The sequence below is a fragment of the Astatotilapia calliptera genome, chromosome 15 (assembly GCF_900246225.1).
Source record: "Astatotilapia calliptera chromosome 15, fAstCal1.2, whole genome shotgun sequence".
Lineage (NCBI taxonomy): Eukaryota > Metazoa > Chordata > Actinopteri > Cichliformes > Cichlidae > Astatotilapia > Astatotilapia calliptera.
This window is the reverse complement of record NC_039316.1, coordinates 27231012-27257603: the sequence shown is the minus strand read 5'-3', so window position 1 is coordinate 27257603 and position 26592 is coordinate 27231012. Positions and strand designations below refer to the sequence as shown.

At 43.3% G+C, this 26592-nt stretch overlaps 2 protein-coding genes across 8 annotated transcripts; both read right to left on the bottom strand.

Moving 5' to 3' along the window:
• Window positions 1–224: 224 nt before the first annotated feature.
• Window positions 225–9662, bottom strand: LOC113006872 (protein Z-dependent protease inhibitor-like). Of its 4 annotated transcripts, none has more exons than XM_026143102.1 (6): window positions 9500–9662; window positions 3975–4299; window positions 3623–3904; window positions 3033–3306; window positions 2725–2872; window positions 225–1536 (listed from the first exon to the last, which is right to left on the bottom strand). In XM_026143102.1, exons 2-6 carry the CDS (start codon window positions 4258–4260, stop codon window positions 1354–1356), a joined length of 1173 nt encoding a protein of 390 aa, XP_025998887.1. In that variant the 5' UTR covers window positions 4261–4299; window positions 9500–9662; the 3' UTR covers window positions 225–1353. The 4 variants fall into 4 exon arrangements, with proteins under 4 accessions (XP_025998887.1, XP_025998886.1, XP_025998884.1 ...); XM_026143101.1 differs by having other exon boundaries at window positions 3975–4266; window positions 9500–9661; XM_026143099.1 differs by lacking the exon at window positions 9500–9662 and adding an exon at window positions 9226–9423.
• Window positions 9663–13369: 3707 nt separating this feature from the next.
• xrcc3 (X-ray repair complementing defective repair in Chinese hamster cells 3) lies at window positions 13370–26337 on the bottom strand. 4 transcript variants are annotated; one of them, XM_026194314.1, is made up of 7 exons: window positions 26267–26337; window positions 24199–24336; window positions 23920–24117; window positions 14138–14292; window positions 13858–14070; window positions 13741–13793; window positions 13370–13655 (listed from the first exon to the last, which is right to left on the bottom strand). In XM_026194314.1, exons 1-7 carry the CDS (start codon window positions 26319–26321, stop codon window positions 13424–13426), a joined length of 1044 nt encoding a protein of 347 aa, XP_026050099.1. In that variant the 5' UTR covers window positions 26322–26337; the 3' UTR covers window positions 13370–13423. The 4 variants fall into 4 exon arrangements, with proteins under 4 accessions (XP_026050099.1, XP_026050100.1, XP_026050101.1 ...); XM_026194315.1 differs by having other exon boundaries at window positions 13741–13778; XM_026194316.1 differs by having other exon boundaries at window positions 24199–24291.
• Between the last annotated feature and the right edge of the window lie 255 nt (window positions 26338–26592).

Here is a 26592-nt window from a genome sequence, read left to right as displayed (position 1 = left end):
TGGAAACCTGCAGTCAGCTGAGACTGAAGAAGTCACCTTATGATGACGAAACGTTTCTCCCACTGAAAACGTCCAGATGAACAGAATCAACTTTTTGGGGATTTCCTTAACTAGATGATTGAGCATGCATCAAGACAAATACTGGGATTTGACTTAAACTGAGCAAAACTGAACTTGATGGAGCATCAAGGAGAGGAAGAAGGAGAATCCCAACACACTGTGGATGCAAGGTCCTATTGCCTTTTAGAGCAGAGTGGCTTTAAAAGTCTTTATTCTTCACAGAGATCAGTACACAACAAAAACGTGTGCGCACACACAGAGCTACATTCATATTTCCTTCTTTTACTTCCCTCAATAGGCCATAATGCAAAATGTATCTCTGCCAACATGCAGCTATTAATGTGGCCATGTCAGTGTTTTAGAATGTTTGAACGTCACAATATGTTAAATGGGTTCAATTAATGCGTGCAAAGACTTACGCATTCTCCAAATACAAGACAAATGTTTACCACACAAGAACTAAATCCAGCTGTGCCATGTATGTGTCAAACTGCAACAACAGAAAATGCGGCCAGTTTAAAGAAAGAAGTGATAAAAATTTATACTCAGTAGATTCTTAAGAAAACAGACCGCTTTGATGAAGGATTTTTCTTCTGCATTCCTGCCTCAACTGTGAACTTGGGAAGGAGTCTTGCTCCATTCACTGAGATCAAAGGCAATCTTTCAGAGTCTGAGGGAATAAAATGAAAATGACTCAACTCTGTATCACATCACCATGGACCACGGGTGTTGATTCTTTCATTCAGGAGTGTGTCTGTTCTTCTTTATGGGTCCATTAAAGCAGCTCTAGAACCATTTACCTAGTAATTCTTTAGAGATGCCCTCATAGCGACGCTTTCTTACTGTGGATACAGAACTCCAAAATATGAAAATCTTCTTACTAATTGATCAACCCTTTATCACATCTTAATCCACCAATGTTGGCCTGAAGACAGCAGCTGAGTAGGAGTGGTTCCTCTAATAACTACTTTCTGTCTTCAAAGTGACCATCTCAAAGCTTCACAGAGATCACAAGGTGACTGCATACGGTCACACCGTGATCTCCAACCATTGTTTTTCCTAGTGTGACTGTGCTCTTATTGATAATGATAAAGATGTTACAGTCAGATGTCAGAGAGAATGTTACAGACAAGCCGCTAATGGGACGCTAACAGAATTAATAATGTAAATCGCTGTTATATATCTAGCTAATATTTGTCACAGGACATCATTAGAAGATGGGACGGGGGGGACGGGGGGGGGGGGGGGGGACTGTTTGCCGCCGGGGAGGCTTGGGTTGGTGTTTGGGCCCATTTATTTGCAGGTGGGGTCGTTGACTCGGCCAATGAACATCAGGCCACTGGTGCTTTGATGGTAGATGATGAAGATGAAGGGTCTGTTGAATGTCAGTCGAGGAGGAGGTGAGGAGAACACTGCATTTCCGGCGCTGGTGTCACTGCTGCTCTCTTCAACGGAGATGACGGACGTATGATACACCTGAGTGGAGAAGAAACCACAGCAGAATCTCGATTATTTAAACCAGGGTTAGGCACCTCCAGGCCTCGAGTGCCGGTGTCCTGGAGGTTTTAGATGTGTCCTTGATCCAACACAGCTGATTTAAAGGGCTAAATGACTCCTCAGCATTTCTCGAAGTTCTCCAGAGGCCTGGTAATGAACTAATCATTTGATTCAGGTGTGTTAACCCAGGGTGCGATTCAAAACCTGCAGGACACCGGCACGCGAGGCCTGGAGTTCGACACCCCTGATTTAAACCTTTCCTGAATAAATCAACACAGATGTCATCATCAGGTGATCAAATCTCTGTGACCATGGACACTCTAAAATATGGACGTAATGTCTGGGTCTGAAAAGTGAAGCGAACACTGAAATGACTTAAACCTGTATTCTCTGTAATGGCAACTTGAAGGAGATAACTGAGGGCAAAAAGGTTTCTAGTCCTTTATGAAATTTGGTGGTGAAAAGGGCTTCCTGACCTCTGACCACAGTTCAGGGCTCAGTCCTATGTTTCAGAAAGGATGATGACCCAGGGGACGCTTGTGATCACATAAAAAGTGATTGACCGGCAACTTTTTACCCCTTTTGGCTGGATGTTAGATGCTCCAGGCTCTTGTTTTTTGTTTTTTTGTTTTTTTATTTATACAGCGCCAAATCTCAGCAACGGTTGCCTCAAGGTGCTTTATATTGTAATGTAGACCCTACAATAATACATACAGAGAAAAATCCAACAGTCATATGATGCCACTTTGGCAACAGTGGGAAGGAAAAACTGGTAAAAACCATAGGCCCACCCCAGTGCATGCTGGTCCTATACCAGTCCTTTTACTTACAGAAAATGGTCCTAGAGTTCTTCCTACCTGACTTAACAAGATAAACAATAACAACAAAAAAAGAAAAAGAAGTATTAACCTACAAATTAAACTAGCAAACAACCCGAAAATATGAGTAAACCAACAACAAGCTTTAACAAATTTCAAAAATAATAAAAATAAAGAATAAATAGCTCCAACACCTGGAATTACAGGTTTAACCATAAAGAGAATTTATTCTGAACTCTGCCCTTTGATGTCATCACAACCCCCCTCCAGGTGGTTGTGATGACATCACAACCCCCTCCAGGTGGAGATGCCTCATATCCAAACAGCTCTTAATGTGGCAGACACTCACCTGTTTAAGTTTGGACCCTTCAGCTCCACCCATGTTGCTGAGGTCAGCGTCATCCTGAAACACCTGGGTGATGTCAAGAGTCTGCAGTGCATCCTTAAGTGAGTATGAACGGTCCAATGAAAAGCGAGGAAACTGTACCTCCAATTTCCTATTTACAAAAGAAGAACATTTATTTCCTGGTTTTAATTAAGAAGCCAGTGGGAGGAAGAACAGTATAGGAGGGAGGGAGGAAGGAAGGAAGGAAGGAAGGAAAGGAAAGGAAAGGAAAGGAAAGGAAAGGAAAGGAAAGGAAAGGAAGAGGGCCTCACGTCTTCTTCAGCTGGCGGATCCAGGCCTGGATCTTATCAGCCGTAACTTCCTCCTCCACGGCGGTGACGTCCACACCTTCATCGGGAAGCACGGCCAACATGGCTGCACCGTCTGTCATCGGCAGCTTCAGCACGCCAGCCTTCACCGCAGCATCGTACGCCAGCAAGTACTTATCGGCCCTAAACATCATCGGAACCATGACGACATGATAGCTATCCACATAGAACCGCTCGTCCTGAGTGGACGACGCATTAAAGGGCGGAGTGAAGCTTGCTGAAACACACAGAAACTTTATTTGAACATATTATTGAGACAAGCTGCAGTTCTTCTGACGTCCAGCAGAGGAGTCATGCACAGGACTGTTAGTGACCTACGGTATTAACGTCCTGACACTTTAATTGGTGTGGAGATTTTAAGCATGTTGATGCGGACTCCATGCTATTGGCATACCGGCAGAGCGTGGATCAAGAACACAGGACAATCAAAAGAGCTGTCACACCTTAGTTCAAAGACTGAGGAGGTGGAGTTGTGGAGCCTCGCAGGACTGCTTCAACACTCTAAGTCCTGCCCTCTGGCAGATGATACATACCTCTGTAGGCTGTAACGGCGGCGAGCAGCAGCTGGGTCTGATGGTCCACTTCGGAAATGAAATCCTGGACCTGGTCTACAGTCTGCTCCAGCGCCCACTGGTTGATGGTGTTGATGGCTTCATAAGCATTTGTGTAGTCCACACCCTGAACTGTGCCTCCGAGCTTGGTCTGAACCAGGTTCAGGTAGGACGAGGCCACTTGGACACTCTGAGAGGGGAAGATGGCCGCACCCTGCTGCAGAGAGACTGTCGGAATGGCGTTCCTCAGAGTCTGAAACACATCTGAGCACAGGAGCACCACTTAGAACCTGAACCACAACCAGAATCTGGTGACCCTTGACCTTAAACCCACCTGGGAGTGTCTGAGCGTCCAGCCTGGTCAGCGTAAGTCCCGCCTGCAACTGCTCGCGGGTCTGTCCGTTGGTGGCACTCAGCAGCACTGTCAGAGCAGCAGACAAAGTGAACGGACACAGTAGGACGTTCTCGTCAGTGCGGGCGGCGAGTACTCGGTACAGACGGGCGCCAAAGTCCGCGTTCCTGCTGATCAGGTCCTGCAGAGCACTGGTCTCTGAGGAGGCGGGGCTTAGCAGGAGTACGAGGACAATGCTGACCAATGAGATGGGGCCCGGGTGAGTCATGGCGTCCTGCGTGTTAGATAAACAAAGCCTGAACCTGTGCTGTACAGTGGGGCAAAAAAGTATTTAGTCAGCCACCGATTGTGCAAGTTCCCCCACTTAAAATGATGACAGAGGTCAGTAATTTGCACCAGAGGTACACTTCAACTGTGAGAGACAGAATGTGAAAAAAAAATCCATGAATCCACATGGTAGGATTTGTAAAGAATTTATTCGTAAATTAGGGTGGAAAATAAGTATTTGGTCACCTCAAACAAGGAAAATCTCTGGCTCTCACAGACCTGTAACGTCTTCTGTAAGAAGCTTTTCTGTCCCCCACTCGTTACCTGTATGAATGGTACCTGTTTGAACTCATCATCTGTATAAAAGACACCTGTCCACAGCCTCAAACAGTCAGACTCCAAACTCCGCCATGGCCAAGACCAAAGAGCTTTCGAAGGACACCAGGAAAAGTATTGTAGACCTGCACCACACTGGGAAGAGTGAATCTACAATAGGCAAGCAGCTTGGTGTGAAAAAATCAACTGTGGGAGCAATCATCAGAAAATGGAAGACATACAACACCACTGATAATCTCCCTCGATCTGGGGCTCCACGCAAGATCTCATCCCGTGGGGTCAAAATGATCATGAGAACGGTGAGCAAAGATCCCAGAACCACACGGGGGGACCTGGGGAATGACCTGCAGAGAGCTGGGACCAAAGTAACAAAGGTCACCATCAGTAACACACTACAACGGCAGGGAATCAAATCCCGCAGTGCCAGACGTGTTCCGCTGCTGAAGCCAGTGCATGTCCAGGCCCGTCTGAAGTTTGCCAGAGAGCACATGGATGATACAGCAGAGGATTGGGAGAATGTCATGTGGTCAGATGAAACCAAAGTAGAACTTTTTGGTATAAACTCAACTCGTCGTGTTTGGAGGAAGAAGAATACTGAGTTGCATCCCAAGAACACCATACCTACTGTGAAGCATGGGGGTGGAAACATCATGCTATGGGGCTGTTTTTCTGCCAAGGGGACAGGACGACTGATCCGTGTTAAGGACAGAATGAATGGGGCCATGTATCGTGAGATTTTGAGCCAAAACCTCCTTCCATCAGTGAGAACTTTGAAGATGAAACGAGGCTGGGTCTTCCAACATGACAATGATCCAAAACACACCGCCCGGGCAACAAAGGAGTGGCTCCGTAAGAAGCATTTGAAAGTCCTGGAGTGGCCTAGCCAGTCTCCAGACCTCAACCCCATAGAAAATCTGTGGCGGGAGTTGAAAGTCCGTGTTGCTCGGCGACAGCCCCAAAACATCACTGCTCTCGAGAAGATCTGCATGGAGGAATGGGCCAAAATACCAGCTACTGTGTGTAAAAACCTGGTAAAGACCTATAGTAAACGTTTGACCTCTGTTATTGCCAACAAAGGTTATGTTACAAAGTATTGAGTTGTATTTTTGTTATTGACCAAATACTTATTTTCCACCCTGATTTACGAATAAATTCTTTACAAATCCTACCATGTGGATTCATGGATTTTTTTTTCACATTCTGTCTCTCACAGTTGAAGTGTACCTCTGGTGCAAATTACTGACCTCTGTCATCATTTTAGGTGGGGGAACTTGCACAATCGGTGGCTGACTAAATACTTTTTTGCCCCACTGTATACCTGGGGTCCGTTCTTCGTACCTCGCTTACTACATCCAAGATCAAATGACACATCCAAGATCAAATCATCGCGCCTACTTTGACCTCGCTATCCCGGTTCTCCGAACACACCTGTTGTTGACGATTAGTATAGCTGGATGAAGTAATGTGAGATCACTGGGTGGCTTAACAGGGGCTACGCATCGATAGTAGAAACATTGATTGGCAACCCTTTGATTGGTCAGCGAAAATGTCGAAGGAGCGCGCTCAGTATTTTTCGTATTTTTCGGCAGCAGAGCAAGAACTCTTGATTGAGGGATTTCAGGAGTTTCAGAGTTTAATTAAAATGCAAGGGAACACTGCAAAGGCTGCAAAAGCAAGGCTGGCAGAAAGTTGCTGACAAATTAAACTCGTAAGTAATTTAATAATAATAATAATAATGGATTGGATTTATATAGCACTTTTCAAGGCACCCAAAGCGCTTTACAATGCCACTATTCATTCCCCCTCACATTCACACACTGGTGGAGGCAGCTACGGTTGTAGCCACAGCTGCCCTGGGGCAGACTGACAGAAGCCAGGCTGCCATATCGCGCCATCGGCCCCTCTGGCCAACACCAGTAGGCGGTAGGGTACATTTATTATATTATATTACATTATATCATATTATATTATATTACATTATATCCTCTATCACATTAGAGCCACAACAGGACCCACTAGAACATGGGAACAAGTAAAAGTGAAATATAAGAATATTCTACAGCATGGTAATATTTATCACTTATATTGCTTTTAGTCTCTTGAAAAGAGACCCTGAAATAATCTGTTTGTTTGTTTATAACAGCAACCAGGAAAAGGGCAGAGCAAAAAAAGACAGGTGGTGGTCCTGCACCCCTTCGTCAGCCAGTTGGTTAAGTAAATAATACCCTCACGGGAAAATCGATATCTCTCTATGAGCACACTGTCGCGCTGAGCTAAAGGATCCTGTCTATCCCGCAATATACGCTGAATTCTGAAAACTCTCCTTATCAATCTTGCACCTTCCGCAATGGGTGGCTGCGACAGACTTCCCAAATCCACCTTCGCTTTTATAGCCGTGGTCTCTCATCTTGCTTACATGAAGTAACTTACAATTACAACTCTAAAATATGAATTACATCTGAAATAATCAAATACATGAAATAGAATGATTAATAGTACATTTCCCTTTTTTAAGGAAATGACCTGTATGTATCTGTATGAAATCAATAAAAGAATCAAGTGCTGCATTATCTTTAGTTACATTGATAATATTTATTTATGGACAAACAGTGGTAAAATATCGCTGTTGCTTTCGTATAAATGAAGCGGACATACCTGAGTGGCCGCGATCTAATCCAGTTTACATAAAGTAAGCCTGCTCCCAAGCAGGTTTACGCTTACGGATCTGTTGCTATGACAGCAAGTCCCGGATGAGCTTCGGAGAACCGAACGATCCAAGGTCACGCGATATCGTCAACAATCAAATCCAGCTAACTTACTTAGCGAGGTACGAAGAACGGACCCCTGGGCCCTATTTCAGAAAGTAGGTTTAGAAAACTCAGAGTTAAAAACGATACTCAGGGTTGAGTAACCCTGAACTGTCCAACTCGGAATATTCGGTTTCAGAAAGGCTGATAACAATTAGTTCAATCAACGCAGAGTTGCTTTAACCCCAAATTAAGCGAGCGCACGAGGATACATAAAGCCCTGATCAGTGGAGCACAGATTAAGTGAGTCACCATGGAGACGGAGGGAAAGAAGGCGCGGTCAATGTATCTTACAGCGCTTGAGGCCGAAATTCTGATGGCAGCATATGCCGATAACATGCAAATTTTGCGGAAAAAAAGTAACACAGCCTCAGCTGCAAAAGAAAGGGAGCATGCATGGCAAAATATAGCCGACAGAGTCAATGCGTGAGTGTTAATTTAAACATTGATCTAGGGATTTACACCCATTTAACACGTTATTTTATTACATTTTATTTTATTTTTTATTTTATACATTTTTTTTTGTGATGTGATGTGAGCACAGGTGCAACCCAACAGGCCCCAAACGTTCCTGGCAGCAAGTAAAAATGAAATATAAAAATATAGTCCAAACAGGTAAGGTGTAATTGTATTATGAGCCATAGTGCTTTGTCTGTTTGTCCTATGTAAATCAATTGCAGTTAGAGGCTAATTTTCTTTCTGTAAGCACTTATTGAAATTATCTGAGCACATTACAAGTACATATTTGCTTAATCTGTATGCTCAAATGTGACCCATTATAGCCACTAGAAAAAAAGCAGAGGCCCGAAAAACAGGTGGGGGTCCTCCACCACCACCACTCACAGAGGCTGAGTAGTTGGCTTCCACATTTGTGATAATGTTGGCAGCATCACATATGATCTTCACAGTGCAGAGAACACAAATTAGCATCCATTACTATAATGACATAATTTGTTAGTTTGAAATGCTACAGGGAACCATGTACCTGTACATTAATGCTGTGGAAAGACTTCCTGTTCACATTGCTCCTGATTGGAATGTGAGTGCCATCTATACAGCCAATCACGCCTGGGAACCGTGAGAATAAATGTAAAATTTAAGTAGTAGTTCAAGTATCACCACATCATGAATTAAGTTTTGTTCATCCTGATACCTGCAATTTTGTGGAATCCTTCTTTGATAAATCTTGTGGGTCTATGACCGGGGAACACCACAAACGAGTACAGGAGACGTTTCAGTGCAACTGTAACATTCCTGACTGCCCGACAGACGGTAGCCTTGGAAACGTGCTCAGCGTCACCAATATTATACAGAAAGCTCCCGTTTGCAAAAAAACGAAGTGCAATACAAATAATATGTACAGAACTGAGAGAATGTCCGCGATGTGTCACATGAGCAATATTAGGCCTGAGGATGTTATTCAAATAAATTATAGATTGTGCTGAAAAACGGTAACGTTCACACAGGAAATCATCAGGAAATGATAAAATGTCCAAACGCGCTCTAATCACTCTCTCCCGGCGGAGAGCTCTGCGGAGAATTTGGGCTTCAACATCTACTGGCTCTTCAAGGAAGGGGCAGGCCATGTCTGACACTTCCTGCAGTCAGGTTTCTGACAAAGAGGCGGAGAACGTCAGGGTTAGTTGAAGTAAACCTGCTAGGGGGCAGGTCAGCTTCACGGAGTGTGTCGTCATAGTAACTCACTCAGAATTAATCTAAACTCGCTTTGTGAAACCGAAAACCCAGAGTTTTCGTTAACTCAGGGTATACTTACTCAGAGTTTGCACTAAACCGGCTTCCTGAAATAGGGCCCGGGGCCTTACCTGTGAGGTAAACACGACATCACAATAATCACATGAACAGATGATCGACCACGTCATCGGTCCATAGGGCCACGCCCTTAACATCTCGTGACGTCATTTGTTTTTGTTTCCATTTCCTGATCAGACTTTTAATGTGAATTAATTCTCGATCACTGATCGATCGCTGATTAGCTGACAACAGGAAGAAAATCAATCACAAATCTTACTGATGATCGAGTCTACCGCTGTAAACAACAGCAAACAACCGACAGGAAACAAACACGCTGGGTCTGACCTGCAGCTGATGTTCAATCTCTGATTTTCGATCTGAAGCTTCACGCGATGTGCATCACCGACCAGCTCCCATTCCGACCCTCACCGGAAACTACAGCTCAGAGTACGACACGCCCATTTCAAAATAAAAGCCGAAACTTTATATTACGTCAAACCAAACTATTTTTTAAACTCAATAAGATCAGCTGATCGGTCATAAAGGATCTCACCCCGCTTTGTGGTGTTCATCACGTTCTAGAAACGCAAGTTTTTCTCTTCCGGAAAGCGTCAGTTACCATGGTAACAGACTGTGCCCCTTACCTGGAGAAGATGACAGAGTGGAATTTTTCACTCAGTGAATCACAAAACACCATCATACGACAGGGTATGAGAACAATATATGGAATGTGGAGATAACACGTTGCTGTCCCCTCCTCGTGTCAGTGAAACAAAGCGATCAGTCCCTCAGTGATACATCATCCATCCTCGTTCATGCACGAGGGTGTAACCATCGATAACCTCGCATATCTCCATTACCAGACATTTCGTTTTGCACAAATCCTATCTTCTACATTTGTGTTTTCCTTCTGATCAGACGAAGCTTGCTTCATCGTCCTCATTCTGATTTCCGCCCTGTGTTTATGATTCCAAAGACAAATTGTTTCCTTTATTACTACAACGGAAAGTACGTCCTCGCTAACACAGCGGCACTTTGTCCTGAAACAACAGCTGTAATCTGCACATTACCACTGCTATTTCTTAAAATGACCAATAATGGCTTTTTATTTTTCTAAATGTGGCTGTACCATCCACACCGGTGATTGTCTGCCAAAAACTGCCTTCTTGTTAGTGTATAATATGTGAAACATATATCAAATGTATCCCTCATGAATGATATCACGTCATCTTGAGCAACAAACAACATTCCTGTAACAAGGTAGAAGCCGCAATCAGTTTTTGGCAGTGAGATTTATGTATCCTTTATGTTTGCAGTTTAAAAAAAAATATTGACTTTAAAAATATCTTTTAAGAGTAATCTGACCAAGAGGACAGCTGAAATTGCAACAAATGCAAAAATAGTTCTGTAAATATATTGTAAGTGGACAAAAGGGAGCTGATTGATTATAATGTAAGTGCAATAACACAGTCACAATGATACTTGAGAAACAGGTAATTTTTTAATTTTATATATAACCACTTTGTAATACCTGTTCACCAAAGACTTTTTAGCAACGTAACGATATTACACATAAAAAATAAAAAAACACACGCAAACATTGGAAATCAGTTTTTGGCAGGCAATCCACTTTTTGCCACAACACCGGGATACTCTCTTGCTTCTTTTATGTTGAAAGATTGGGTTGGTTTCCTGTTGTTATGGCAGTGAAACTGCAGGCGCAGTAAAAGGATGGCGACATTAGCCGAGCTAGAGGATAGGCTGCAACAAAGATCCGTGCGAGGCAATAGTCTGACGGTTTTGGTTTTCAAACTACAAAATGAATGAAATGTTTGGATCAATTAAGTAACAATCCCTTTGAGACCTTATACCAGGGGTCGGCAACCCTGTGCACGCCTGCCACAGCTGGCACGAAAAGGGTTAACTGATGGCACGACCCGCAGTGAATTACTCTGAGAAGGTGCATTAAAAATAAAGGGCACCGATGCACATCGCAAGTTAGCTCGCATAGACACATTAGTTGTGTTGCTTCTTAATGACGGCATCTTAGCTAATTACCCAATTACCAGATTCAACTTGTAATTGGCCAAAAATCACCTAGCCTAACGGTGAGAGGGACCTTGCTAGCTGACAGTTTTTTCAAGCGATGTTGAAATTTCCACATTCCGACACTTCAAATGCCTCAGAGCTGTCCACTCAGCGCAGCATCAGCACCACGGAAATACAATAGTGTACTAATGGTAAATGGTCTGTATTTGTATAGCGCTTTACTTGTTCCTAAGGACCCCAAAGCGCTTTACACTATACACACACACACATTCACACACTGGTGATGGCAAGCTACAGTGTAGCTACAGCCGCCCTGGGGCGCACTGACAGAGGCGACGCCAACATGCCAACAAATATAGATCTATAAAGTTGTTCTATATAGTGTGTAACTGTTGATATAGAGCGTTATTAAATTTATTGCTAATGCAATGGTTGATATGGCACATTGACTTCTGAGGAAATTTTAGATGGCACTCATCAGAAAGGTAGACGACCCCTGCCTTATACTATGATACAAATGTTTAAAAAAGCAAAGAAAAGTGCTTTAGTGCTTGTCTTTTAGCTAACACAGTGTAGGAGAAAAAATTACATTAATAAATAATATGAACAATAATCACAAATCTAAGAAAAGCAGCGGCATGAGGCTACAATAGAAACGCGTGTTCACACATGATAGCAGTGACAGTGAGGTTGAATCAGTCTGACGGAGGACGAGCTCTACTGTGGGGGTGATGGGCTGTCCATGATTCGACTCAAACACTTCCAAATTCTGACCAATGATGCTTGCAGTCTTGTGGATTAGTTTGTTGATTCAGCTGCATCTCTGCACTGATGCTGCCCTTCAGCAGAGTAAACGGCTCTTGCTGCCACAGACTGGTAGAACATCTCCAACATCCTGCTGCACACATTAAAGGACCCAAGCTTCTTTAGAAAGTAGTTTCTCGTACACAGCATCACTGTTGGTCCTCAACAAAAAGCATATTTTTTTTACTTAGGACATTCATGTCAAGTAAAAAGATTACTTCTATAGCACATTTAAAAACCTCAGCTGAAAAAGTACATAAAAGTTACTAAATCAACATTGGATCAAGAAACATCCAAGATTAGCTGTTTCACAGGCCGCAGGAATGCAGCACCAAACCATCAAGACACGTAACAAGATTTAAAACTGGATCCTCAAAGCAGTAACATATTTAAAGGGATAAACGAGTCACAGCTGGAAGCTGATGTGAACGCCTGCTTAACGATCAGGCTGACAAAACTTTCAGGCTGCTGCAGACACCGCTTCTATTTCTGCTGTAATCTGATTACACTTCCTGTTAAATATGTTCAGTCACTAAATCATGTCAAATGACATTAGAGTATTTAAAAGTAGAATGGGAGGGAGAGCCTTCAGTTTTCAGGCCCCTCTTCTGTGGAACCAGCTTCCAGTTTGGATTCGGGAGACAGACACTATCTCTCTACTTTTAAGATTAGGCTTAAAACTTTCCTTTTTGCTAAAGCATATAGTTAGGGCTGGACCAGGTGACCCTGAATCCTCCCTTAGTTATGCTGCAATAGACGTAGGCTGCCGGGGGATTGCCATGAGGCATTGAGTTTTTCATTTTCAGTCACCTTTCTCACTCACTATGTATTAATAGACCTCTCTGCATTGAATCATATCTGTTATTAACCTCTGTCTCTCTTCCACAGCATGTCTTTTATCCTGTCTTCCTTCTCTCACCCCAACCGGTCACAGCAGATGGCCCCGCCCCTCCCTGAGCCTGGTTCTGCCGGAGGTTTCTTCCTGTTAAAAGGGAGTTTTTCCTTCCCACTCTCGCCAAAGTGCTTGCTCATAGGGGGTCATATGATTGTTGGGTTTTTCTCTGTATCTATGAAGCGCCTTGAGGCGACTTTTGTTGTGATCTAGCGTTATATAAATAAAATTGAATTGAATTGAAAAGGTTCAGTCTGAAAATAATCTGAATCCACTTTAGCGGGTCAACCAGAACCGAATCATAGGCTCCTGAACAGACCAGAGTCCACCTGCACAGCAAAATCAGGATCATGTATCAGTCTGGACCTCCCAGCTCATTCTGTCCAGATCAAAGAGATATGAGGCCACTAACACACCTGTCTGACCCCCAGTCAATGCATCAGTGTCCACAACCTTCAGAACAGTCAGGAAACAGTGTGATCACTCTTTAATAATCTGATGCTACTGATGCTGTTTAATAAAGTTTATTTTCTATTTGAAGTCCAGCTCTCAACTCCTCTGAGCCCCTCCCTCCACACGGCAGCGTTTTGTCCGTCACGTGCCAGGTGAGGCGCAAACACCACCTCCAACCTGCGGAGAGCACTGCTCTGGTCACCACGGACGACCGTTCCTTGGAGACGGCTCATCATCAGCCGAACCATCACCTGATTGGCCCACGCCAACCCAAGAGCAGGAGACACGGTGGACAGCGAAGGCCTGAGTAGGAGGAAATTTATGCTGAAGTGGTTCTGAGGTCAAAGGTCAAAATGTGATCAGCTCATAAAGAAGATATCTGATTTACCCCATACTGTTGTGTGATTGGCTGAAAACATCTGTTACCTGGAAAACAAACACCTGTCACTGATTAGTGGTCAGAGATAAGAGACTGAACTCTGGTGTGCTACCTGGATGGTGTTACCTGGTTGATGCAGAGCACAGGTGTGCTGAACTCCTGACTCAGGTGATGCAGCATGGAGGAGAAGGTGAGTAGCTGTCTGTTCCTCTCTAGCCAATCATCGGCCTGGAACTCGGTCCTGAACAGCGCTGCCACTGAGTCGACCACGATTAGTCGCACCAGACCGCGTGTCAGTAGGAGGCGGGCACGGCGTGTTAGGCACACCAGGAGGGAATCCTGAGGACAGAGCAAGAAGTTATGGGTTGTAACGGGGTCTGAACAGATGTCGCATGATCAGACTTACCAGATCCGCGGTATGCTCAATGTAAACGTGGTCGCTGAAGCGAAGACTGCTTACAAGGTCCGCAGGAACGTCAGAACGCAGACAGACTTGCTCGCCAATCAGCTGGTGCAGACGCTTAATGGGAAATGAGTCCTCAGTGCAGACATACAACGCACCTGGAACCAACAACGAACACACAAATAATGAATGTGACATATCAGAGGTTATTTATTAACTTACAAATCAGCAGGTCATTGAACAGGTAAAGTAAGTAAGTAAATTTTTATTTATATAGCACTTTTCTAGATAAAAGATTACAAAGTGCTTCACACAGAGATTAAGTATAAAACAAAAACAGACAAAAGTTAACAAAAATGCAAATTTAAAAATGTGTTTTTAGTTGTTATTAAAAAGAGACTACTGAGTCCACAGATCTTAAGCTCAGTAGGAGAGAGTTCCATGGTCTGGGAGCCACAGTGGTAAAAGCTCTGTCTCCCTTAGTTCTCAGCCTTGTATGCTGAATAACAAGTAGGGCTTGATCACATGACCTCAGGGACCTGCTAGGGACATAGGGCTTTAAAAGTTCAATGATGCAAGCTGGTGCTTGTCCATGAAGGTCAGAACCAGAATCTTAAAATGGACTCTGAATTTAATGGGGAGGCAGTGCAACTGTATTAGCAACGGTGTCACATGTGAGTACTTTGATGATCTGGCCGGAAGCCTTGCTGCAGCGTTTTGAACAATCATCAGATGCTCCAAGGAGTTTTTGCTTAGACATGTAAACAGTGAATTACAGTAGTCTAATCATGATGAAATGAATGCATGTATAACAACTCCAGTTCAGTGCGAGATACAATAGGGCTTAATTTAGCAATGTTTCTTAAGTGACAAAACCAAGACCAAACCAGAGATTTGACATGAGCATCCAAAGTGAGAGGTGGGTCAATTTTATTTATATAGCGCCAAATCACAACAACAGTCGCCTCAAGGCGATTTATATTGTAAACAATGTTCCCTCTAAGCTGCGCACGTGCGCAATTGCGCACTGTAGGCACGGTCTCTGCGCACAAAAATTCTAACCTGAATTGAAATTAAAATTAATACTTTGACAATTCTGTTTTGCAGTGTTAGTCAGTAAGTGACTGGCTGCTCCCATATGGGATTAGAACGATGCCATCTTATCCCATAGTCCAGCCAATAATGCGATTCACATTCGCACATACGCAGCTAATCAACATCGTTGACAGGCTATGACAGCGTTCTTATATGCTGACACCGGTGTTTTAGCTAGCAAAGCGCCGTGGCTGATGTGGAGTGAAGCCACGTTAATGACAACGTGTACAACCATTGGAGATGTGAGCAGGACAGACGGAACAATTGACGGAAAAAGTATGGACTTTATACTAGTTTTTAAATTGAGTTGATAGGCCACGTAAAACCATAATTATGATAAAAATATCTGCAATGTTTGGTTTTCTTCCTGAATACTATCGTTGTTTATATTTACTGCGGGAAGAAACGGTAAAAACGGCGTTTTATACGAAAAAAAGGCTCGAAAACACTCTCTGCCTGTGAGCAAAAACAAACCCTACCCCCCTCTCCCTTTCCTATTCGTCCAAAAAAGTACCATGTCAACCAATCAAAAAATGATATGGCAATGTGGCATTTAGTTGTTAAGAAACGGGGGGAAGTTTTAGGAGTGATGGCGGTGTTTTGAGATGTGAGAGATTTGAGACGTTTAGTGCAAATCCTGTGTAGTTAGTGTGTAGTGTAGTCAATAGTTTTGTTGTGTGTGTCAGAACAATGAGGCGACTGCTGAATGTTACAGGTGTTACAGGAGTGATACATCTCCTGTTGTCAGGCCTGCAGGTATCAGGCTGTTGTCAAAGGAGCTTGCAAAGAAAAGCGTCTGGACTTCTTTTAAGTTACTTGAAGACGTTTCACCTCTCATCCGAGAAGCTTCTTCAGTTCTAAGGTCAAATGGTGGAGAGTCCCAGATATAAACCTAGTGGGCGTAACCCCCCACAGAGGGACAAAAGGACCCCCTGATGATCCTCTAATCGCCTGAGCCAAGGTGTGAAACTGGGTGTGGGTCCCAATCAGCCAGAGTTTCGGGTGAGTTCATTGTGAAACCTGGCCCCACCTTATCATGCGAATTCCTGAGATCAGATGGCCCAGGATGTGAGTGGGCGTTAAGGCGTCTGGGAAGGGATCTCAAAACTGGATTATAGATGGCAGAGAGTTGGTGTCGTAAACCACTGCCTCTGTTCAAAGATGGTCGCTCACAGTGGACATAGATGGCTTCTTTCACTCGTCTTTCAAACCATCATTAAATGGGCATTCTTAAAGTCAGCAAAGAGGCACAGAAAAGAAGACCAGACACCAGCGAGGGAGGATAAGAAAGACAGACGCAACAATGTTGTTATCCCCTATGTAGCCGGTGTATCAGAAAAACTCAGGAGAGTTTTCTCCAAGCATGACATCCCAGTGCATTTCAGACCCAGCAACACGCTCAGACAAAAACTGGTTCACCCGAAAGACAAAATGCCAAAACACAGACTTAACAATGTGGTGTATGCTGTATAGTGCAGCGAGGAATGCCCAGACCTCTACATTGGAGAGACCAAACAGCCACTTCACAAGCGCATGGCACAACACAGAAGAGCCACCTCCCCAGGACAAGACTCAGCTGTCCATCTGCATCTTAAGGATAAAGGTCACTCTTTCGAGGATGCCAATGTTCACATTTTGGACAGAGAGGACAGATGGTTTGAAAGACGAGTGAAAGAAGCCATCTATGTCCACTGTGAGCGACCATCTTTGAACAGAGGCGGTGGTTTTACGACACCAACTCTCTGCCATTTATAATCCAGTTTTGAGATCCCTTCCCAGACGCCTTAACGCCCACTCACATCCTGGGCCATCTGATCTCAGGAATTCGCATGATAAGGTGGGGCCAGGTTTCACAATGAACTCACCCGAAACTCTGGCTGATTGGGACCCACACCCAGTTTCACACCTTGGCTCAGGCGATTAGAGGATCATCAGGGGGTCCTTTTGTCCCTCTGTGGGGGGTTACGCCCACTAGGTTTATATCTGGGACTCTCCACCATTTGACCTTAGAACTGAAGAAGCTTCTCGGATGAGAGGTGAAACGTCTTCAAGCAACTTAAAGAAGTCCAGACGCTTTTCTTTGCAAGCTCCTTTGACTACGATGGTAAATGGCCTGTATTTGTATAGCGCTTTTCTAGTCCCTAAGGACCCCAAAGCGCTTTACACAACCTGTCATCCACCCATTCACACACACATTCACACACTGGTGATGGCAAGCTACAATGTAGCCACAGCCACCCTGGGGCGCACTGACAGAGGCGAGGCTGCCGGACACTGGCGCCACCGGGCCCTCTGACCACCACCAGTAGGCAACGGGTGAAGTGTCTTGCCCAAGGACACAACGACCAAGACTGTCCAAGCCGGGGCTCGAACCGGCAACCTTCCGATTACAAGGCGAACTCCCAACTCTTGAGCCACGATGACCTGGATGACTGAGAACCTTCCCAGACGTATCAGGCTGTTGTTCTCCTTTATCTTATAGTGGACAGAAATTATTTTTTGGAGTGGCACAAATTATTTGTGTGGCATCAGATTTGATGCAGAACAGCTGATTGTTCTGTAAATAGTTTGAAATGTTAGTTTAAAAAACGCCTTGGCTGCATTAAAAAAAAAATAGCTGCAAAAAATGTTGTTTGCATAACTCAGTTACTTTTTTGAAGACGTAACTATATAATTAATTGCCCAGCATTGGTCATTATGTACTATATTTTGCAGACAGAGTTACAGGACTCTCTCCCAGACCACAGACTCATAATAAGTCAAAGCTTTATATATTTAAAAAAAAAAAAATTAAAAAAAAAAGATAGTTGTGTTTTCGAAATTGGACTTCAAGTTATTTTTTACTTCCAATAGTGTTAACATACTACACAGGTCAATGACTAGATTTTTTTTTTTTTTTACATTTTCATTGTAAATGGGCTAAAGCAGTTAATTAAAAGTAGTCTAACATAAATGTAAACGCTGGCGTGACCACAGTGCACACGTGTGATGTCGCTCACAGTGGTCCAAGGGATCGCTCAGGGAGTTTGTGTGTTCGCTCAGACACGTGAAAAATTAGAGGGAACATTGATTGTAAGGTAGACCCTACAATAATACATACACAGAAAAAAACAGCAATAAAATGACCCCCTATGAGCAAGCACTTTGGCGACAGTGGGAAGGAAAAACTTCCTTTTAACAGGAAGAAACCTCCGGCAGAACCAGCCTCAGGAACGTGTGGCCATCTGCTGCGACCGGTTGGGGTGAGAGAAGGAAGACAGGATAAAAGGCATGCTGTAGAAGAGAGACAGAGATTAATAACAAGTATGATTCAATGCAGAGAGGTCTATTAACATATAGTGAGTGAAGAAGGTGACTGAAAATGAAAAACTCAATGCATCATGGGAGTCCCCCAGCAGCCTATGCCTATTGCAGCATAACTAAGGGAGGATTCAGGGTCACCTGGTCCAGCCCTAACATATAGTTAGCCAACAGGAATGTTTTAAGCCTAATCTTAAAAGTAGAGAAAGTGTCTGTCTCCCGAATCCAAACTGGAAGCTGGTTCCACAGAAGAGGGGCCTGAAAAATGAAGCCTTACCCACCCATTCTACTTTTAAATACTCTAGGAACAACAAGTAAGCCTGCAGTGCGAGAGCGAAGTGCTCTAATGGGGTGATGTGGTCCTATAAGGTCATTAAGATAAGACGGGACCTGATTATTTAAGACCTTGTATGTGAGGAGCAGGATTTTGAATTCAATTCTGGATTTAACAGGGAGCAAATGAAGGTTCCTGATAGCTGACTTCACAAATATCGAAAGGGGACCAAAAGCATTCATTATCTTAGGTACATGTCTGTCAGGAGCACATACAGTGGGGCAAAAAAGTATTTAGTCAGCCACCGATTGTGCAAGTTCCCCCACCTAAAATGATGACAGAGGTCAGTAATTTGCACCAGAGGTACACTTCAACTGTGAGAGACAGAATGTGAAAAAAAAATCCATGAATTCACATGGTAGGATTTGTAAAGAATTTATTCGTAAATCAGGGTGGAAAATAAATATTTGGTCAATAACAAAAATACAACTCAATACTTTGTAACATAACCTTTGTTGGCAATAACAGAGGTCAAACGTTTACTATAGGTCTTTACCAGGTTTTTACACACAGTAGCTGGTATTTTGGCCCATTCCTCCATGCAGATCTTCTCGAGAGCAGTGATGTTTTGGGGCTGTCGCCGAGCAACACGGACTTTCAACTCCCGCCACAGATTTTCTATGGGGTTGAGGTCTGGAGACTGGCTAGGCCACTCCAGGACTTTCAAATGCTTCTTACGGAGCCACTCCTTTGTTGCCCGGGCGGTGTGTTTTGGATCATTGTCATGTTGGAAGACCCAGCCTCGTTTCATCTTCAAAGTTCTCACTGATGGAAGGAGGTTTTGGCTCAAAATCTCACGATACATGGCCCCATTCATTCTGTCCTTAACACGGATCAGTCGTCCTGTCCCCTTGGCAGAAAAACAGCCCCATAGCATGATGTTTCCACCCCCATGCTTCACAGTAGGTATGGTGTTCTTGGGATGCAACTCAGTATTCTTCTTCCTCCAAACACGACGAGTTGAGTTTATACCAAAAAGTTCTACTTTGGTTTCATCTGACCACATGACATTCTCCCAATCCTCTGCTGTATCATCCATGTGCTCTCTGGCAAACTTCAGACGGGCCTGGACATGCACTGGCTTCAGCAGCGGAACACGTTTGGCACTGCGGGATTTGATTCCCTGCCGTTGTAGTGTGTTACTGATGGTGACCTTTGTTACTTTGGTCCCAGCTCTCTGCAGGTCATTCGCCAGGTCCCCCCGTGTGGTTCTGGGATCTTTGCTCACCGTTCTCATGATCATTTTGACCCCACGGGATGAGATCTTGCGTGGAGCCCCAGATCGTGGGAGATTATCAGTGGTCTTGTATGTCTTCCATTTTCTGATGATTGCTCCCACAGTTGATTTTTTTCACACCAAGCTGCTTGCCTATTGTAGATTCACTCTTCCCAGTCTGGTGCACGTCTACAATACTTTTCCTGGTGTCCTTCGAAAGCTCTTTGGTCTTGGCCATGGCGGAGTTTGGAGTCTGACTGTTTGAGGCTGTGGACAGGTGTCTTTTATACAGATGATGAGTTCAAACAGGTGCCATTCATACAGGTAACGAGTGGGGGACAGAAAAGCGTCTTACAGAAGACGTTACAGGTCTGTGAGGGCCAGAGATTTTCCTTGTTTGAGGTGACCAAATACTTATTTTCCACCCTGATTTACGAATAAATTCTTTACAAATCCTACCATGTGAATTCATGGATTTTTTTTTCACATTCTGTCTCTCACAGTTGAAGTGTACCTCTGGTGCAAATTACTGACCTCTGTCATCATTTTAAGTGGGGGAACTTGCACAATCGGTGGCTGACTAAATACTTTTTTGCCCCACTGTATATCTTCCATTTTCTGATGATTGCTCCCACAGTTGATTTTTTCACACCAAGCTGCTTGCCTATTGTAGATTCACTCTTCCCAGTCTGGTGCAGGTCTACAATACTTTTCCTGGTGTCCTTCGAAAGCTCTTTGGTCTTGGCCATGGCGGAGTTTGGAGTCTGACTGTTTGAGGCTGTGGACAGGTGTCTTTTATACAGATGATGAGTTCAAACAGGTGCCATTCATACAGGTAACGAGTGGGGGACAGAAAAGCTTCTTACAGAGGACGTTACAGGTCTGTGAGAGCCAGAGATTTTCCTTGTTTGAGGTGACCAAATACTTATTTTCCAACCTAATTTACGAATAAATTCTTTACAAATCCTACCATGTGAATTCATGGATTTTTTTTTCATTCTGTCTCTCACAGTTGAAGTGTACCTCTGGTGCAAATTACTGACCTCTGTCATCATTTTAAGTGGGGGAACTTCCACAATCGGTGGCTGACTAAATACTTTTTTGCCCCACTGTACGAGGAATTCAGATTCAAACATCTTGGGGCTTAAAAACAAAAAGTATAACTGGATGTCATTTGCATAGCAGTGGTAGCAAATGTCCTCAAAGGGGCTCAAAATATGCTGGAGAGGAAGTAGATGTATTAAAAACAATAAAGGCCCCAATACAGAATCTTGTGGCACACCGTAGGTGAGGGAAGTACTTAGAAACTGCCACAGAAAAGTATCATTCATACAGATATGAGGAGAACCACTTTAAGGCAGATCCATATACACCGACCCAATATAATTGGATAATTGGAGGTGAGCTTCCCTCCCTCCAAGACATCTACAGGAAGCGGTGCCTGAGGAAAGCGGGGAGGATCATCAAGGACTCCAGTCACCCCAGCCATAAACTGTTCAGACTGCTTCCATCAGACTGCTGAACACTTCATAGACACCTCAGCTTCACTACTGGAACTTTAACATTATGCACTCCATACTGTACAGTAACGCCACTGTTTTGCACATGTCTCACTCTGTATATTTTATTTTATATATTTTATTTATTGTTTACTCTATTTAATTTGTAAAATATGTACACACACACACACACACACACACACACACACACACACACACACGTAGAAAAATATTTAGTATACACATCCAGAAATGCATATACTATTATATATTGTACAGTGGGGCAAAAAAGTATTTAGTCAGCCACCGATTGTGCAAGTTCCCCCACTTAAAATGATGACAGAGGTCAGTAATTTGCACCAGAGGTACACTTCAACTGTGAGAGACAGAATGTGAAAAAAAAATCCATGAATTCACATGGTAGGATTTGTAAAGAATTTATTCGTAAATCAGGGTGGAAAATAAGTATTTGGTCACCTCAAACAAGGAAAATCTCTGGCTCTCACAGACCTGTAACGTCTTCTGTAAGACGCTTTTCTGTCCCCCACTCGTTACCTGTATGAATGGCACCTGTTTGAACTCATCATCTGTATAAAAGACACCTGTCCACAGCCTCAAACAGTCAGACTCCAAACTCCGCCATGGCCAAGACCAAAGAGCTTTCGAAGGACACCAGGAAAAGTATTGTAGACCTGCACCAGACTGGGAAGAGTGAATCTACAATAGGCAAGCAGCTTGGTGTGAAAAAAATCAACTGTGGGAGCAATCATCAGAAAATGGAAGACATACAAGACCACTGATAATCTCCCACGATCTGGGGCTCCACGCAAGATCTCATCCCGTGGGGTCAAAATGATCATGAGAACGGTGAGCAAAGATCCCAGAACCACACGGGGGGACCTGGCGAATGACCTGCAGAGAGCTGGGACCAAAGTAACAAAGGTCACCATCAGTAACACACTACAACGGCAGGGAATCAAATCCCGCAGTGCCAGACGTGTTCCGCTGCTGAAGCCAGTGCATGTCCAGGCCCGTCTGAAGTTTGCCAGAGAGCACATGGATGATACAGCAGAGGATTGGGAGAATGTCATGTGGTCAGATGAAACCAAAGTAGAACTTTTTGGTATAAACTCAACTCGTCGTGTTTGGAGGAAGAAGAATACTGAGTTGCATCCCAAGAACACCATACCTACTGTGAAGCATGGGGGTGGAAACATCATGCTATGGGGCTGTTTTTCTGCCAAGGGGACAGGACGACTGATCCGTGTTAAGGACAGAATGAATGGGGCCATGTATCGTGAGATTTTGAGCCAAAACCTCCTTCCATCAGTGAGAACTTTGAAGATGAAACGAGGCTGGGTCTTCCAACATGACAATGATCCAAAACACACCGCCCGGGCAACAAAGGAGTGGCTCCGTAAGAAGCATTTGAAAGTCCTGGAGTGGCCTAGCCAGTCTCCAGACCTCGACCCCATAGAAAATCTGTGGCGGGAGTTGAAAGTCCGTGTTGCTCGGCGACAGCCCCAAAACATCACTGCTCTCGAGAAGATCTGCATGGAGGAATGGGCCAAAATACCAGCTACTGTGTGTAAAAACCTGGTAAAGACCTATAGTAAACGTTTGACCTCTGTTATTGCCAACAAAGGTTATGTTACAAAGTATTGAGTTGTATTTTTGTTATTGACCAAATACTTATTTTCCACCCTGATTTACGAATAAATTCTTTACAAATCCTACCATGTGGATTCATGGATTTTTTTTTCACATTCTGTCTCTCACAGTTGAAGTGTACCTCTGGTGCAAATTACTGACCTCTGTCATCATTTTAGGTGGGGGAACTTGCACAATCGGTGGCTGACTAAATACTTTTTTGCCCCACTGTACATATATTTATTAGTTTCAGATGTAGCCATTCTTGTATTTTGCTTGTTTACATTATTGTATTTTGCACAACTCTGTTGCTTGTGAAGCTCGCACACAAGAATTTCACTCACATGTGCTGTACCAATGTACCTGCACATGTGATGTGACAATAAAAAGTGATTTGATTTGATTTGATATTTCAGCCTTTCAAGCAGAACGTGATGGTAAGCTGCATCAAAGGCCAACGTGAGGTCCAACATCAGCAGAACAGAACATTTTCCCGCATCGTTTTGCATCAAAATGTCACTGGAAACTCTAAGAAGGACTGTTTCAGTAGAATGAGCTCTGCGTAAGCCAGACTGAAATTTGTCAAGAATATTGTGTTTATCCAAAACTGCTGTAAGCTGCTTAGCCACAACCTTTTCACTGAATGTATCACAAACCTACTGATTGGCAAAATCATGGTGCGTTCACTGACCTGCTCCCAGCCCTCCGTGCTCTGCTGGGTACTGCACCGAGAGGCTGAGCTGCAGGCCCACCTGAGTCTTGCCGGTGCCACTCTCTCCAGCCAGCTCAGTGATGCCCCCCACAGGCAAACCGCCCCTCAAAAGGCGGTCCAGAACTGGACAGCCGAGCCTGAGCTGGGCGCCAGACACGCCGTGCTGCAGCTGCTGTGCTGAACACATACACACACACACACTTGGTTAATGCATGATATCACATCACACAGTGTGTCCAGTAAGACTCTTCTCCTGACCTGTGATTGGAGGGTGCCTTCTGCAGACGGCAGCGGCAGCAGTGATCAGCTGCTGGACATCAGAGTTGGACAAACCGGTGAGTCTCTGCAGGTCTGGAGCAGAAGCACAAACCACATCCTTCACAGACTTTAGCTGAACTGCAGCAGGAGAAGCACAAGTGGTTACCGTGGAAACAATGGAAACAACCACAAAAAAAGGAAGTCCAAGCAATTCATCACATCTCTGAATCTTTGGTGTTCACTGTCTAATCTGTAATAATTTGAATGGATTCTTAAAAAGAGCCAGCTGTCTCAGCTAATTACAGGCCAACCTCTAACCTTCCTTTCATCTTAAACATTCTTGAAAGAGTAGTTGTCAAACAGCTAACAGATCATCTGCAGAGGAATAGCTTATTTGAAGAGTTTCAGTCAGGTTTCAGAGTTCATCACAGCACAGAAACAGCTTTAGTGAAGGTTACAAATGATCTTCTTATGGCCTCTGACAGTGGACTCATCTCTTTGCTTGTCCTGCTAGACCTCAATGCAGTGTTCGATACTGTCGACCATGATATCCTATTAGAACAATTAGAGGATGCTGTAGGTATTATGTAGGACTGCTTTCTTCCATTTGCACAATATCTCTAAAATTAGAGCTACCCTGTCTCAGAGTGATGCTGAAAAACTAGCTTATGCATTTATTACTTCTAGGCTGGTTCATTATTATGAAGATGTAGCAAAAACTCTCCGAAAATACCTTCAGTTATTTCAAAATGCTGTAGCAAGAGTACTGACAGGGACTAGAGAGAGAGAGATTAGTCTACACAGTTATAATATTTGGAATAACAAGGATATCCTATATAAAGAAAACTTTTTTCTTAGTTTAGGAACAACATTATTTTAGTCAACGAATTATTCGATTCAAATTGTATGCTTTTCTCATATGACGAATTTTGTCTACATTTCAATTTAAGATAAGATAAGATAAGATAAGATAAGATAAGATAGAACTTTATTAATCCCTCGGGTGGGTTCCTCTGGGAAATTCGATTTCCAAAAAAGCACAGCACCGACAGAAGTTACAGAATATTATTTATATATATATATATATATATATATATATATATATATATATATATATATATATATATATATATATACACACACACACACACACATATATATATAAATACAGAGACAATATAAATAAAATATACGAAGGGGATAAATAGAATAAATAGGAATAAAAAATAAAAATACAAGTGAATTGCACATTTCAAGTATTGAGGTCTATTACTTGGAAAGGCTGCCGTCACTCCAGCGCCATCTTTACTAAAAGATATTTAGCAATAAATCATGACAATTATATTAAAGCATTTGGGTCTATACCTTCAGGGGTTTGTATGCTTTATAAGAATAAACACTAATATCCCTTCATACCACAGGCCACTGGCATCTCCAATACAAACTGTTGTTGGTAAGACTTCTGGCAGAGATTATGTGTTTTTATCTCAGAACATGTATTTAAAGGATTTGCACTGTTCTGAAACTACGTATTATTTGGGCTCCACAAAAACTAAAGACAATTCAACATTGATAACAGGTATATGATTAACTTGTTAATCTTAAAGGTTAAATTTCATATTCACAAATCCAAATGTTTAGGGAGACATCCCTCCTTTTATGTATACTCCTATGAGCTTTTATAATATCTAAATTCAATTAAGAATTCTACTAACCCCAAAGGCTATGGTTGTATGTGAAAAAATAAAGATCCTCCAATCTTTACTCTTTGGCTTAATCAGTTAAACTTCTCCCCTTAGCGTACCGGTATGCGTATTGTAGGTTCTGAAAAATGGTCGTTTGTTTGTTTGTGGTTTACAATTTCTTTAAGTACAACACCTTCAATGTAATACTGTTTTAATTCTACTTTGTACTGACCTTTAAATAAAGGTTTAAAAAGAGAGAGAAAAAACTATAGAGAGAGACCATATTTCTCCTATATTGGCTTCCCCTCAGTGGCTCCCTGTTAAATCCAGAATAGTTGGAATAACTGCAGATTAATAACATCAGATGAGCTCGGTGCTGTTACCTCTCCTCAGGGCAGCGCTGACCCGCGGGTGGAGCAGTAGTTGGTCGCAGTTCATCCCGCTGACCTCCGTCCGTCCGACTGTGTGTTTGTTTACATCAAAAGCGCCACTGCATCGAAAATAACCCGCCGAACGAGAAACGTCATCAGGCGGCGCCGGGTGGTACCGTTCAACACAGTCTGGGGGGAGGAGCGGGGTTATTTCTGGGTCAAAAGAAGTCGGTTTGTTTCATTGAGTCGAATCCAGATGATATAACATATTGGTGACGTGATAACAGTTACATTCGTTCAGGGTTTAATTATTAGGATTCAAATGCTTTCCTTTCCAC